This window comes from Hydra viridissima, unplaced genomic scaffold (genome assembly GCF_058129835.1).
Source record: "Hydra viridissima isolate aposymbiotic clone 2 unplaced genomic scaffold, HvirCarnegie_v1 scaffold_13, whole genome shotgun sequence".
Classification (NCBI taxonomy): Eukaryota; Metazoa; Cnidaria; class Hydrozoa; order Anthoathecata; family Hydridae; genus Hydra; species Hydra viridissima.
Window position 1 is genome coordinate 11,005,346 of NW_028324312.1, and position 14,851 is coordinate 11,020,196.

Consider the following 14,851-nt stretch of genomic DNA (forward strand, 5'->3'; position numbering starts at 1 on the left):
AAACACCCATTCGTTCACAAAAAGTTTGACATTTTTATAGAGGTTTTATTATTATTTTGTTATTTGTTACTTTTTTTTTGAAGCATAAATGATAAATTTTAGGATTACATATATGCGTATATATTTTTTATTTATGAGTATATATTTTTGTATATGCATTTACTATAATATATATAATTACAATATATTGATAAATATATAAGTAAATCTTATGTCTATAAATGTTTTATATGTATTAGAACCAATTATACTATAACATATGTATATGCCAATTTTAACTCTATAATACAAGTTCACTAATATTTTACAAATTGTTCCCAAACTTTTGCGCGGGTTTACAAATTGTTCCCAAACTTTTGCGCGGGTAAGTTTTTTTTTTTTTTTTTAGATAAATATTTGTAATTTATTTTTTTGGAAGGTGGAAAAAGAAGTAGAAGAAGATGAGAAAGATTTTTTCAGGAGCTTGAAGAAGGTCAAATTGATGATGCTGAGGATGCACCTCCAAATAAACCTTTGTCATTAAACAATCAAAGTAATAATATTTTTTTTTTTTTTAATAGAAGATATAAATGATACTTGATTAAAGAAAATATTTCAATATTTTTTTGTTTACACTTTTTGAAATGCTTAAATGAGAACCAATCAAATGTATATATATATATATATATATATATATATATATATATATATATATATATATATATATATATATATATATATATATATATATATATATATATATATATATATATATATTTGAAAATGGTAAATTAAACAACTAACCGCCCAAACCAGCAGTTTTTATTTGAACAACAAGTAATGGAAAGATTTCATTACCCAAACACAAAGTAGTAATACAAAAGAAAAGTTTAAAAAAGAAAACAGGATAGGAAAAGGAGGGGAGATGAGGAATGTATGGGCGGATAAAGATGAGATGCAGAAGAATGAATTTTTAAAAAAAAAAAAAAAACTGAGGGAAAATTTTATAACATTTTAAAGTTTAAAAGTTTGTAGTTTTTTTTACTAAAATATTTGAGTGGAAAGAGATTATTATTATCATAGGCGAAAACAGTGACAATTGAGGCATCTCCGAGATTCTGTGTAATGGTAGCACTGATTATATATACTATCCATATGCACACAATCCTGCCCATTGGGTTCGGGCCCAATTGTGTTGACTAATAAGACGCTTATACTAAAAATAAAGCTTTTAACAAGAACTTTTTTCTCTTTTTTGAACGCAGACACAATACAATGGTAAAATACATTGGGTTGCAACTTTTATATAGCTATGTAACTTTTTATTTAAAAAACAAAATTAAAACTATACATTTTTACCTGATATTACAGACAGACTAATTATAATATGATAGAGTTATAAAAATATATTCTTAATGGAAAGTTAACTGTTAACTCCAAATCTATTACGATGATTTCAATACCAAACGACTTTTGTTAGGCATCACTTGATTGTGAATCATTTTTTACGACTTCTTTGAGTCTTCTTTTTGTGTGAACTTTTTTGTTCTTTCACAAACTTTTTCATAATTTTGCTTTTAATACAAAATTAGAATTGTTACTTTAAAAGGATTTGATCAGAATATCTAATTTTTTTTTTAAGGAGTAGCTATGATTCTGCCTATATCTCTTATTTTGTCCATAAGTTTTGGGCCCTGTTGCGTGTCAACTAATGGGACACTCATTTTACTTCTTTCGATGGCTTTATCACTTTGCACTTTAAGTAAAGTGTCTCTTCTATTATTTATCATAGTTTTTTTTTGAGAAATCAAATCTCGCTTTTGGAGTTCTACATTTTTTTTAATATCTTCCATCGGTAGATTGAAGTTGGACATTCTTTGTATAGCAGCGGTTAATGTACCATCAACTGGAATGTCACGAAAAGCTGGATTAGCAAGACTGGCGAGAAATTGTTCTTTGGCAATTTCACTGTTCGTCAAAACTGTTCCACTAGGAATCTTTAACATTGACTCAAGTGGTTCACTTTGTATAAAAGAATTTTTTAACGGTTCAACTTGAAGCAGTGAATTGCTTTGAGTCTCAGCTTGTGGTAGACTATGAGTGCTAGAAAATGCAGGTGCTACATGAGATACAGCTTCTTTATCATTTGGTAAAGCTGTATAACTTCGTTGAGTAATATCTTGTTGAGGCAGTGGAGAAGGAACTTTAAGATCTGACTTGTCAACTTTTGGTGTTTCCCCAGATATTAAAGATTTTTTTTCAAGAAACCCAAATCTATTAAATATTAAGGAATTGTCTGTTGCATAGTGGTTATTTTGTACTGGCTTAGGTATGTTTGAACGTGTTAATACTTCAGGAAGAACTTTTGATGGAGATAAATAAAATACAGATTCATGACCTGTTTGAGGAAGTGGTTGGTCAGCTTCTCCATTTAACAAACTTATTTTATGAAACAACGCTAAGTTGTTAGGTATGATTCTTCGCTTTGTAATTTCAGGTTTCCCATCATGCTTTGTATCTTGTTTTGCTGTCCGAGAATCACTTAATTGTAAAATGTCTTTTGAAATAACATTTTTTACAGATAATTGTGTTGATGCTGGTTTTACAGCTAAAGGTGCTACATTTGCTGGTGCTTGTTGAGTCATGAAAAGTTTGACAGTATTTGGTATTAAGCCAGGTTTTGCAGGTTGCACAGATTTTGGGCCAAAACTATTGGATCTCCATTTATCCATAATACTTTCAGCAGCTGCAGCCTGAAAACAAATTTTATTTAATTATTTCTTTTTTAACATTTCATGCTATTGTTTTTAACAATTTTAACTTAAATCAACTTTTAAACTCAAAATTTGTTTAAAAACTGTAAACTCTGATTTACTGAGCTTTTTTTTTTTTATAAAAAGAAACTGGCAGAAGTCAATTAAAATTCTTTGTGAAAAGAATTGTGACAGAAGTCAATTAAAATTTAAAATTCTTTGTGAAAAGTCAGTTTCTGATGTTGGTATTGTTATAAGAAATACCACATAGGAATGCTATTTCTTGGGTTAATTAAAAAAAAAAAAATTACTTACCTCTTTGACTGTTGGTTTAGAATTTCTCATTGAGTTTAGGGCATACATATATGCCTGCTGTTGAATTAAATCTTGAGTAGCAAGTGCAACCCTTTGCAATGGTGCTATAGGTTTATAGGACAAGAAAATTCTGTAAAAGTTCTTGCAACAATAAAATAGTTAAGTTTAAATAAGAAATAAAAAAAACAAAGATGAGGAGAATTTAAAAAACGAACTTGTGCTAGCTAGTTTTTTTGCAACTTCTTCTCCTTTTTTGCATATCTTCATTTCCTTTAGGTAGTCCATAAGAATCATCTCCCCATCTGAATATTGCTTCACTAAATTACTGCATTTGTCCGGAATGTTTTTAGGTATTACCAAAGCTGAATTAAATGCATATATATATATATATATATATATATATATATATATATATATATATATATATATATAAAATTAAAACTATTTATATTACTAAAAGTTTTTATTGTATTTCATGGCTGATGATTGCCTTTCAGCAATTATCAGGCATGAAATAACATAAAAACACCCATAAAATATGATATTTCATTGCTGATGATTGAAATGCATGAAACTTTAAGTACCATAATATACAGTGCATATAATCATATAATATACTGAACTGGAAATATCTTTAAAGACACTCTGTTTATGAATATTAGATTTACAACCTCACAAACAGTTATATGAACAACTACTGAATCTGCTTTTATTAGATTAAGTGATTTCAAAAAGTTGTATTTTAAATCACTTGAAAGTAGTTTTTTATCCACTTACTTTAAAAATAAAATTTTTTTGTAAATTTTTAAATTCAAAACTGATTATTACTTAACATGATAATAAGTCAATTAACATTTTCTTTATTTGATTCTTAAAACTTAATACTCAAACTCATCTTCAACCTTTCAAATTAAGTTATCCATCTTTGATTAAGAAAGAAATCACTAAAATACAAGGACATTTCTAAACCATTGATATTTTTTCAAGTTATTGTTGGCCATCGAGGTTTATAGCTATCATGTGCAGCTTTTAAAAGCCAATCAAAATGCAAAAAGATAAAATGACTAAGCAGCATAAAGAGATTCAATTGCAATAAATAAAAAATACATAGCTTTTGTTGAGAAGTGCAAGCCAGTAATATTTTGGTGATAAAAAGGTTTAGCTTAGATAGTGTATGATATTATTGGCATGACCTAGGAAAGAATCCTGATATTCAGATGAAAAGGAATTTTGTTGGAAGATCAGCCGTGATTTAGAACATCTTTTGTTTCAACGAAAAGTTGCCAATCTGTTTTTCAATATTGATTCAGAATATAAAACAGTTTCAGAGACCATTTATTGATTGATATGAGAGAATATTTTATGAGATCTAATTTTATTTTTCAACAAGACAATATTTCTACTCAAGCATCACAGCAAAAAACTGTGATTTACAGAGAAAAATATAATTAATAGACTGATCAGCAATAAATCTAGACTTAAACTCATTAGGAAACACTTGTAAGACAAGTATACAAGAATGAGCAGCAGTTTCAGGCAAAGCAAGAATTTATTGATATCCAGCACTGAACATACACCTGCCTATCAATTATAATTATCATTTGTTATTGTTAAGGTTATGTAGACCTATTTTGACAGGATATATATAACTCAGTAAAAGATAAATTAATACCACTATAAATATTAGTCTAGTGTAAAAAAACAACTCCAACTGCATGGGATGCACAGACTTCAAACAATTTACAAATTGTATAGATTGCTTGGAGATCATTACAGACTTACAGTATCCAGTTAACAATGCCTCCATTTTGAATAACTTGATAAAGACTGAAATGATCTATAATCTCATACAATTTGGGTATCTTTCAAAGCCTGTGAACTGAGATTACCAGTTGATAGAAGTGGGAATGAATTAATTCATTGCCTAAAGAAACCTCAACCCTGTGAAACTTGGTCATGCAATCATGAAAGAACAGATCTGCTGATAAATAATCAATAATCAGCACAAACAATAAATTTGTTTGTGAGTGATTCTTTTACTGCTTCATCAGATATGGTTTTATGACTTATATTAGCACAATATACTTCTTAAATAATTAAAAAGTATATTGTAATAATATAAATCATAAAACTTTACTTCTATATGTTTATGACCAATTTATTACTGTTGAAATACCACCCACTTCAAAACAACCCTCCCCCTTCCATTTAAACCCCCACTTGTAAAGCTCAACTTTTAAAATAAGCCCCTGGGTACAATTTTGTCCATTAGAATAAAAAAAAATATTTGCACAAACATGTATATCAAGTTTACAAAAACATTTATATCATGTATATATTGTTTATTTTTAAACAAACATAGGAAGATAAAAATAATAGGAAGATAGGAAGAAAAAAAGTTATAAAACTCATACCAGTCTTGTTTGCTGTTACTTTTGGTTTTTCAACTTTTAACGGTTCTAAATAATATATTAAACAAATATAAGAATGTGATTAAAATAAAGATAACATATTAAATCATAACTATTATTGTTATTTATTAAATATGCAATTTATTACTAACGGTTTTTAGCAGGAATCTTCTGCGCTTGAATTTTCTGTTGAACTGGTAGAGTTGTATTCTTACTAAGATGAGAACTATCCTTTTCTTCTTCTTCTGGTGTTTTTTCTTCTGCATTATAAATTTTGGAAAGATCATTTTGTGTTTCAATAGATTTGTTAAGCATAGCAGCTGCTTGTTTAGTAATATCTGAGCGACTTGCGCCATTATGCAGTATCTGTAATAAAAAAAAGTGGTTATATTTTAAATTTCCATATATTTTTAGGGTACACACACAGATTTTTATAAAGTGTGTTAATTAATCAGGTTCCTATTTAAATGAGAAATGTTCATCAATAAAATAACAAGACTTTTTTTTTAACACATAGAATGCTCAGTAGAAAGGCAAATTTTATTTGCAAATATCAATTTTATATAAAAAGATTTTTGTATTATTCTATTTTTATGGGTATATTTACATTTACATCATACTTTTACAATTTATTTATGTTATCTTTTTGGTAAATGTTCATGGTGTTTTAACATATTAACCTTGTTGCCTACTAAGGCAGTTAGGTATCTTAGTATGTAAATACTACATTCATGTGTCATATCCCCAGTTAAAAATACTAAATTTTACCTGCAGTTACCTACAGCGTAGTCATAATTCTATATTTCTTTTGAAATGAAAGTATCCTTTAAACCTGATACACTTAATCTTTAAAACGCCATTCATATCTGCTTCTTTTCTCATTTGCAATGTTACTTTTATTAAGTCTAAGAGATGACAATTATATCTAACAATTGATTGTATCTGTCTAAATAAAGCAAATGGATTTCTTTTTCTACATTTGGACTTAACATTAACATCATTAATATCATGCTCAACTTAGTCGCAACTTTTTTCGTAGTAACATCCTACGCAGATCTCTATATAGAAAAGTCTTTTCAGAATAGAAAAAAACTTTTTTTGATTTTGAAAAGACTGTTCAAGAAACTTTTCTAAAGAAGTAACTTGAAGCGTTTTTGGAGACATCGGATTGATGTCATTTATCTTAAGAAATTGAATTGTTGATGTCGTCGATATATTTGTCTACTGTGCAATGAAGACATGATCCTTAACTCAAACTGGTTTAGAAATTTATTAAAACTTGGTGTCAAGTCACGTGTTTCGAGTCACCGCCATAAATTACAAGATCAAGATTCCTAACTCTTGACGCACGATACGAAGCTTCAAGCAATTGTAGCGAAAGATGCCATTCTGGAGTAAAAATGCTCAAGGTTACAAAGGTCTGACCAATGATATATACTTACTAAATATCTAACTCGTGCTTCCGCAGTGAAGCAAATTTTTTGCCAGCCTGAAATGACGCGATAATAATTAAAAGCAAAGCAAAAATGAAGTATTGTCAGTTTAAATTTAAATATCAGTTTAAAAAAGGCTACCGGCATTAAAAGCTTTAAAAACTTGCTTCGCTTTTTCTTACAGAATTTTTGCGAAGCGAGACATCTAGTTAATATATATCATTGGCTCTGACAACATCGTAACCATTGACAACTTTATCTTTAGTTCAATTCATAGCGCTCCATCATAATATTAGTACAATAGCAGCATACTAGATATGGCCAGACTTTAACAATTAACATGATTGTTATGCTTATGAATGATATGAACAAGGTATGAACAATTGACTCTTCATACCGCAACTACAATTTGTCTGCCAGACGAGAAGTTTTTATTGTGATAATTGTCTTAAAATACGTATTTATACTTTGAGGCTATAATGCCTTGTTACACATGGTCGGAACATAAAACTAAAGTCCTAAAAGCTGTTTGAAGCCGCACTTGGCGTAAGTTTCATCTTCTTTTAGTATGCAGCCTCATATTTTGGTCAAATCTTTTAATAATGCAAATAAGCTTGTTTATTTGGCCACTGATGATTATCACTGACTACCTTTAATAAGTGTTCTTCTCACTGTGTCTTTTATCGATCTAAGTTAAGCTGTTAAAATTTTAAGCAATTAATTTTTGGCGTGATAACGATATTGTGGGAAAATATTTTTAAATATATTATTAAGCTTCACATGAATTATTCTTGACTTCTTCTTTAATTTAAAAGCTCTGTTGCTTTAGAAGCTAAAAACGAAGGAAAATTTTAAAACCTAAAATAAATATTCCAGTAGTGATTCATGACGAACGTTAGTTTATTATTTATCGAAGACTCGAAGTCTTTTTATTAATAAAAACATCTAAATTAATGACTTGATAGCGAGAGATAGAGTAAGGGGCGGATAATCTTATTCTGTAAAATTAAATCCGTTTGCTTATATGAATCGAAATCAGACAATTGTAAGTTAAAGAACTATTCCCCCTCCTTCTCACGTTGTTGCAAATGTTAAACAAGGAATAACGAAACAAAGTACTAAAAGAAAAAAAAAAAGAAACATTTTTAAAAATCCCAATGTTTTATCCCCTTAAAGAAAATTAGTCCAACTTACTTTAGAACCACAATTTTATATTAGGGGGGCGTGTATGAAACTCAGTGAAGCCTTTCTATTTCTCAAGAAAATGCTTCTCCACAGATTTATTTAGCCGAAAAAAAAACTATAAGAATGAATATCATTTATACTAAAGGGAAAGTTTGTACTTTTTAATGAAAAGATACAGTTCATTGTTAATTTTATATATATATATATATATATATATATATATATATATATATATATATATATATATATATATATATATATATATATATATATATATATATATCAGGTGTGAATCTAAGGGGTGCCCATTGTGGAATGGCCAACTAGTTTAAGTTTAACGGCATCCACATTAGTTTTGGGATTTTTCGCTTAAGGAATATCCCTAAAAATTTTAATTTGTCTGCCGTAATTTACGGAATTTGGCTATAGAGATTCCGCCATGGCCACAACGGTTCTTATTATACGTTACCGACGTTTTATTCAATCAATAAATGCTGCGAAAAAACATTAAAGTATCGATCTTTTATCCAAATTTCAATCTTGATAATAAAATTTGGTCACAAAGTTACAAATTCCTGGATCCGTGCCTGTATATATATATATATATATATATATATATATATATATATATATATATATATATATATATATATATATATATATATATATATATATATATATATATATATATATATATATATATATATATATATATATATATATATATATATATAAATGGCTTCGGTTTCATTATTACTAAATGGTCACTACTTTTTAACAGCAAATAATATATCCAATTTTGAATGAACAATCTAGCCCGGTCTAGGTCCAGCCCAATTTTAATGGAGAACAAGGATGATTGAACAGTTTCTTAAGGCTCAAAAGATTTGAAGGGTTGAACAACCCGTGGAAAGAAATTAGCAGAGGTAAATTAAGGTACGTAACATAATGACCTTCGAGAAGATTACAAGCTATGAACTTTTGCTTCAATAAAAATTTAATCCCGAATGATGATTCAGAAAGATTTTTTCTGCCTCATGAAGGGTATTTATCATTAAATATGACATTAAATACAATAAAATGATAAACGGTCAAATTTGTTTGAAGTTTTTTGAAGTAAAATTTGTAACTTTACCATTCCTTTCTATCAATAGCAGCAAATATTTTGGTTGATCATCGATTAGTTGTTATTTGAGTAAAAAATAATTGTTACCTGTAAAAGATCTTTAACAGGAATATGAGAATCTTTTGCAATTTTTTCAACGATACTTGTATTGTTTGCAATAAACTCCCAATTAATGTGCTTCAGCGCCAACTCTGTTTCCTTATGATCATTCTGAGAAATTGCGAAGAAAATTTTTTTATATCTGCATTTTAATCACACAAACACGTGTTAAAGTGCATTGTTACGTCAGAAGCATTGGTGTTGACGATGTGTTAAAAATGCATAGACGCATTGTTAAAATGAATGAGTGTTCTGGCAATATTTAGAACTAAAAGCTTGTGTCTCAAATAAACGAAAAAGTATTAATGTTTCAGAAGCGCCATTAGTTGTTAGTTAGTAAGAATATTAAAAAGTTCTGTTAAGGCAAAAATTTTTATTACGTGTATGAAGCTTTGCGATTCAATGCATTGGGTTAAAGCGGAGAAACTCGATAGAGTTTGACATTTAAAATGTCTCCTTTATTGTAAGCACAATAGATCTTGTTAATGCAGTTTTTTTTTTTTTTAATTTACTCTGGTTTGAGTTAAACAAACCGGTGACCGGTGTATGTTACTCACCTTGCCTTTTGTTGTAGAACTTTTCTTATTTAGTTTTTCGTGTTTATCATGATGAGGATGGTGGTGGTGGTGGTGGTGATGGTGGTGATGGTTATGATATTGATGGCTTGTCGGCTTTTTAACCTTAGACCTTTTAATTGTTACGTTGTGAACTTTGGCGTCAGCAACAAAGTCGGCTGCTTCATTTCCAGAACCTGAAGCATCAACATCATCTCCTACCAACTCTAAAATCAAACAGCGATAATAAAAAAAAAAAAATTCTCATTAAAAGAAAAAAGACAAAAAAAAAACAAAACAAAAAACTACCAGTCAAAAAATTTTGTGACGCAATTAAAAAATATTTCAAAAAATGTTTTTCAGAAAAAATTCAAGTTTAATCGGCAAAATAAATTCTCTGCAAAATTGAAAGTGTGATGCATGCGAGAAAAGAAAATTAAAAAGCTGTAAGTGTGCGCGTGTTAAGAAATTCTTCAAAACCTCCAAATTTAAAGAAAAAAAACTGAATGTAGATGAAGATGCGTTTAAGTAAGAAAGTTTGATTGGCATCACTCATAAGAGTTTGGTGTTTCACGTATTGTTTGTGCTTGTGGTGTGTTCTTGTTTTCTTGTTTTGCATAAATATAACTTTGTTAGTCGTTGCGTAGAACTTTTGTGATTTAGAGGAATTTATTTGAACTTCCCTAAGTAATGAATGAGCGTCAAGGTTAAGGCTTACCGCCTGATCCTGAACCGGCGTCACTGTCATGCAACATAGGCATTGGTTGATGTAATGATGGAGCTTTTAGTTTTGAAATTTTGTCCAATGTCTTTGTCATTAGTTCCGTCTTTTTCGCTTTTTCCTCTGATTGATGCACTTCTTTAAGTGCGGACGCTACTGTTGCCATAGCGTCCATAGATATTTTTTGAAGAGCGGCAGCAACTATGGGATGGCTTAGAATATGGTAAGTTGCTTGCAATGTTTGACCCGCGTACGGAATGTAGCGTTTGTCTCGAAAACTTTTTTCTGCAAAATTGGACAAGTTTTTTTTAAATGTTTCATTCAAAACAAAGACTTAATTTTTAGGAGTTTAAAAAACTTTCACGAGCTTTAAGAATTTCAACTTTGATTCTCTGCTTTTTTTTTTTTAATTTTTGCTTTAGAGATTTATGTTAGCGCTTCATTAACTACTTTTTATTTAAATTTATCAATTTCTTAAAGTTTATTACTTTTTATTTTTATTACTTAAGAAGAAAAGAAAATCAAGAAGTTGGAGATTTTTTTTCAAAATTACTTTTTCATATATATTTCATATATATATATATATATATATATATATATATATATATATATATATATATATATATATATATATATATATATATATATATTTATATTTATATATATATATATATATATATATATATATATATGTAGTGTTGTATTAAAATAATACAAAGCTCTTGTTCGTTGAAAAGTGCTCGATGTTTAGGAAATTTATTTTGATTATATATAAATTTCAAAACAGAGCGATTTATAATTATAGTTAAAAACGATAAAGAAAAAAAACTTTTATTATGGAACTTTAAGTTTCATGCCTAACGGCAATCATCAGCCATATGTTCTGATAACATATGGCTGATGATTGCCGTTAGGCATGTTCTGATAACATATGGCTGATGATTGCCGTTAGGCATGAAACTTAAAGTTCTATAATAAAAGTTTTTTTTCTTTATCGTTTTTAATAATAATTATATATATATATATATATATATATATATATATATATATATATATATATATATATATATATATATATATATATATATATAACCCTATTAAATGTAGTAGCAATAAAACAAAAACAAAATAGATTTAAATAATTTAGATAACAAAAAAAGTTATCATTAACAACTGTTAGAAATTTAAATTTGCAAAATTAAATTTTGTTTCTAAGAAAAATGAAAGTTTTTTAAAAAATCGTAAAATTAGACAGCGTCAAAAAAGCATTCTACCTTTAAAACTTTTTTTTTTAACTTTTCTCCGAGTTTTTTGCTTTATAGCTAACTTTTATTATAAAGTCCTTGGGCATCGATTACTGCTTGCAAAAATAAGTTATACTACCAGTTAGGTTTTGTAAATGTTTTTGAGAAATATTATGTAAAGCTGTCTTCAAAACTAAAAATAAATTTTTCAAAAGCTGGGATCTTTGATAAACGAGTTTTCTTTAAAATCTTCTATGTAAGATTTTTAAGAGAGTGTGACCACGGTAAGTTCAAAAATATATTTGTTTAATTTCTTAAGTTCACCTTTTGTAATTTTCATAATTTCAAAATTACACTGACAAGGTTCTATACTACGTATTTCTCAAACTAAATGCATCTAAACTAAAAAAATGGTAAAATAATCTATTTATAGTTTTAGGCTTTCTTATTTGTCTCAGTTATTTGTCTCAGTTATATGCATTTCATAATAATTTTTCAAATATATTCCAGAGACTCTTTAAGATGCTAACCAAAACAAAAAACTTCAAAAAAAAAAACAAAACAAAAGACTGCAAAGAAATAACACTTGCTATTTAAGAGACTTGCTATTTGAATTAACACTTGCTATTTGAGAGACCATTGTAAGTTTCAGAAAATGCATTAGATTATTTAGAAATGAGATATTTTTGTTTTTATTGGGAACAAGCACCAAACAGAATTAAAAAACAAGCACCAAACGGGTTTAAAAAAAGAGACCAAATAAGATCTTTTTATTTAAACCTCCTTCGAAATTCTTATTAATTTCTTCGAAAACATTGAAATGATGCGAAAAAAAGTTCTTAAATGAGAAAAAGGTTTTTTTCTTCGGCTGAGATTTTTGTTACAGAGTTTAATGTTTTTTAAAGTCAATTTGTTGGCGTCGCCGCAACCATTAGAAAAATTCAGGCAACTTTAAAATGTTGTTTTTTACCTTTTTTCCTCGTCGTTTTCAAGCAACACACGGATAATACCATCGAGAAAATTAGAAAGGCCTTTAGTTCCATTACGTCCGCAGATGTAAACAACAAAAACTTTCACAGTATCCGTCAATGTCCAGGTTATTCTATTTCATGGTATACTCACGAGCTGCTATGATAGTTTCATACAATTTCTTACTTGCATTTTTTTCGCTGATCGAGGTTTTTGCGGCAATTGCCGTGTTTATATTATTTTTATGCATGGATGAATTCTCGCTAACCTGATTTGCACGCTCTATTGAATTTCTCGGGGTTTATTTTAATTAGGTCTTGCTGAGAAATTCGTGTTTTGAATTCTTTGCGTTAAGGAGCGTTGTTTTTGTGATGTTTGCAAGTTACATTTCCTCCGAATAAAGTTTTCATTCTGAGGCGAATGCTGAGAAGGGGCGGAGGGGCGTTTATATTACTCTAAAATGCTGTTTATGGCATTTGAGTTTGTTTAGTTTAATTTAGTTTTAGCATGAATTGTTTTCTGTGCCACAGAAAACACCTTAAAGAATAAAGAGCAGTAGATTTAAAAAAATTGACAGACCAGACGTTAAATTCGCATTTATAAATAATCACTTTATCTTCAAAACATGTTTTAAAAAAACTTTGTAACAAAGTTTCCAGCTTTTTATGGTCAGCCATTGAAAAGCGTGTACACTATTATCAACATGATACCACATAGGGCAACAGTGATCCAACTTGTAAAAACCTAGAACCCAGGTGATAACCCTGTAGGGTGCAACTGATCTTATAAATATATGATTTTCAAATACTAGAACAATGACCACATGCAAAAAAAAAAAAAAAAAAAAAAAAAAAAGGAATAATAAGTAAAGGTTTGAAGAGATTTGAGCTGCTGCAAGGTGAGTTTAAAATGTTTTGAAAGATGCAATAAAGAAATCTGAAAACAACTTTTTGTTAAAAGTGTTGTAATCTTCTAATCGAAGACGCAAAAGTATACTTCATGAGATTTTATAAGACGTCGAGCGAAATTTACGTCGTGAGATTTCGTGAGAATCGAAAAACAGACTAATCACGTGCTCAGTTCTTTATGGAAACGCAGATAATTTCAAGGAAAATCGCTACAACAATAACGAAAGAAATTTTTACAGCAACACTTAAATTAAGGAAATTGTTATAATAAAGATGATTAATAATATACGATTTATAATCTTTGTGAAAGCATTTGATTGTCAAACTTTGAGTTAAGGAAGTCTATCATTATTACAATTAAGAAAATATATATATATATATATATATATATATATATATATATATATATATATATATAATGTTTAAAGCAGTAAAATTTTGTATTATGTTATTTCATTTTAAGATGGGTATCCTCTTATGTGTTTAAATTTTTGTTTAGAAGTTGTGATGAAATATGGCTAACGATGATTATAGCGATTATTCAGCTGCATCTAACTCCTCAGAAAGCAGTTACTCAAACACTCGATATGTTTGCAATCCGTGTCGTCTTTGGTTTAGTAGAAGATCCCATCTCTTACGACATCTTCGAGAAGATCACGAGAAGCTTCACAGTCGATGTCGAGTATGCGGAAAACATTTCGAAAGGCACGATAATCAAGTGTCGTGGAAAAAAAAAATCTGGCATAAGTTTGTGTCTGCATTTTCTCTAGAGTAGACGTTCTTAACTGATATCCTCTTATAAAAATCTTTACGTTAAAGTAAAGGTTTTACTTTTCTTAAGTATTGTTTTATAAAATCGCTAATTACAAAGCAGTTAGTAGATTTTTTAAAAATCAAATACGTAATTAGCTAGTATGCGTCATACATTATTTATTGATGTTACGTCATTTATTTTTAAATTTAAATACCGCTGGTTAAAATATATGTCATGAAAGTATTTTTAAAATGTGAAATTAATCCGCCGTGTCTGTCCGTGGAACCGCAATTCATTCAAAATGATTTAGACTTTATCAGATAAAATTGTTCAATAATCTTTAGTGCAATCTGGAAAAATGTTGATACAGCTTTAAAAAGTTGTTAAAGAGGGTTGTTAA

At 28.5% G+C, this 14,851-nt stretch overlaps 1 protein-coding gene and 1 long non-coding RNA gene across 7 annotated transcripts; one reads left to right on the plus strand and one right to left on the minus strand.

The window, feature by feature from the left end:
* Positions 1-1,208: 1,208 nt before the first annotated feature.
* Positions 1,209-13,027, minus strand: LOC145186571 (uncharacterized). 6 transcript variants are annotated; one of them, XM_090070682.1, is made up of 9 exons: positions 12,791-13,027; positions 10,574-10,861; positions 9,859-10,082; positions 9,290-9,412; positions 5,611-5,824; positions 5,462-5,506; positions 3,263-3,409; positions 3,048-3,151; positions 1,209-2,732 (listed from the first exon to the last, which is right to left on the minus strand). In XM_090070682.1, the coding sequence occupies exons 1-9, from the start codon at positions 12,861-12,863 to the stop codon at positions 1,617-1,619; spliced, it is 2,334 nt and encodes a 777-aa protein (XP_089926808.1). In that variant the 5' UTR covers positions 12,864-13,027; the 3' UTR covers positions 1,209-1,616. The 6 variants fall into 6 exon arrangements, with proteins under 6 accessions (XP_089926808.1, XP_089926810.1, XP_089926809.1 ...); XM_090070684.1 differs by lacking the exon at positions 10,574-10,861 and having other exon boundaries at positions 12,791-13,000; XM_090070683.1 differs by lacking the exon at positions 9,290-9,412 and having other exon boundaries at positions 12,791-13,000.
* A 548-nt stretch (positions 13,028-13,575) lies between these two features.
* On the plus strand, positions 13,576-14,626 carry LOC145186572 (uncharacterized). The gene is made up of 2 exons (XR_013846695.2): positions 13,576-13,687; positions 14,197-14,626. It is a non-coding gene; the product is annotated as an uncharacterized LOC145186572 (long non-coding RNA).
* Positions 14,627-14,851: the final 225 nt, after the last annotated feature.

What these genes read in the sequence shown, in the direction of transcription:
- LOC145186571 (XM_090070682.1), bottom strand. Translation starts at nt 12,863, where the DNA reads ATGGAACTAAAGGCCTTTCTAATTTTCTCGATGGTATTATCCGTGTGT. An exon ending in GTTCTACAACAAAAGGCAAG is followed by an intron (nt 9,413 to 9,858) that starts GTGAGTAACATA and finishes GCAATTTCTCAG; the next exon opens with AATGATCATAAGGAAACAGA. An exon ending in AAAAAAACTAGCTAGCACAA is followed by an intron (nt 3,152 to 3,262) that starts GTTCGTTTTTTA and finishes ATAAACCTATAG; the next exon opens with CACCATTGCAAAGGGTTGCA.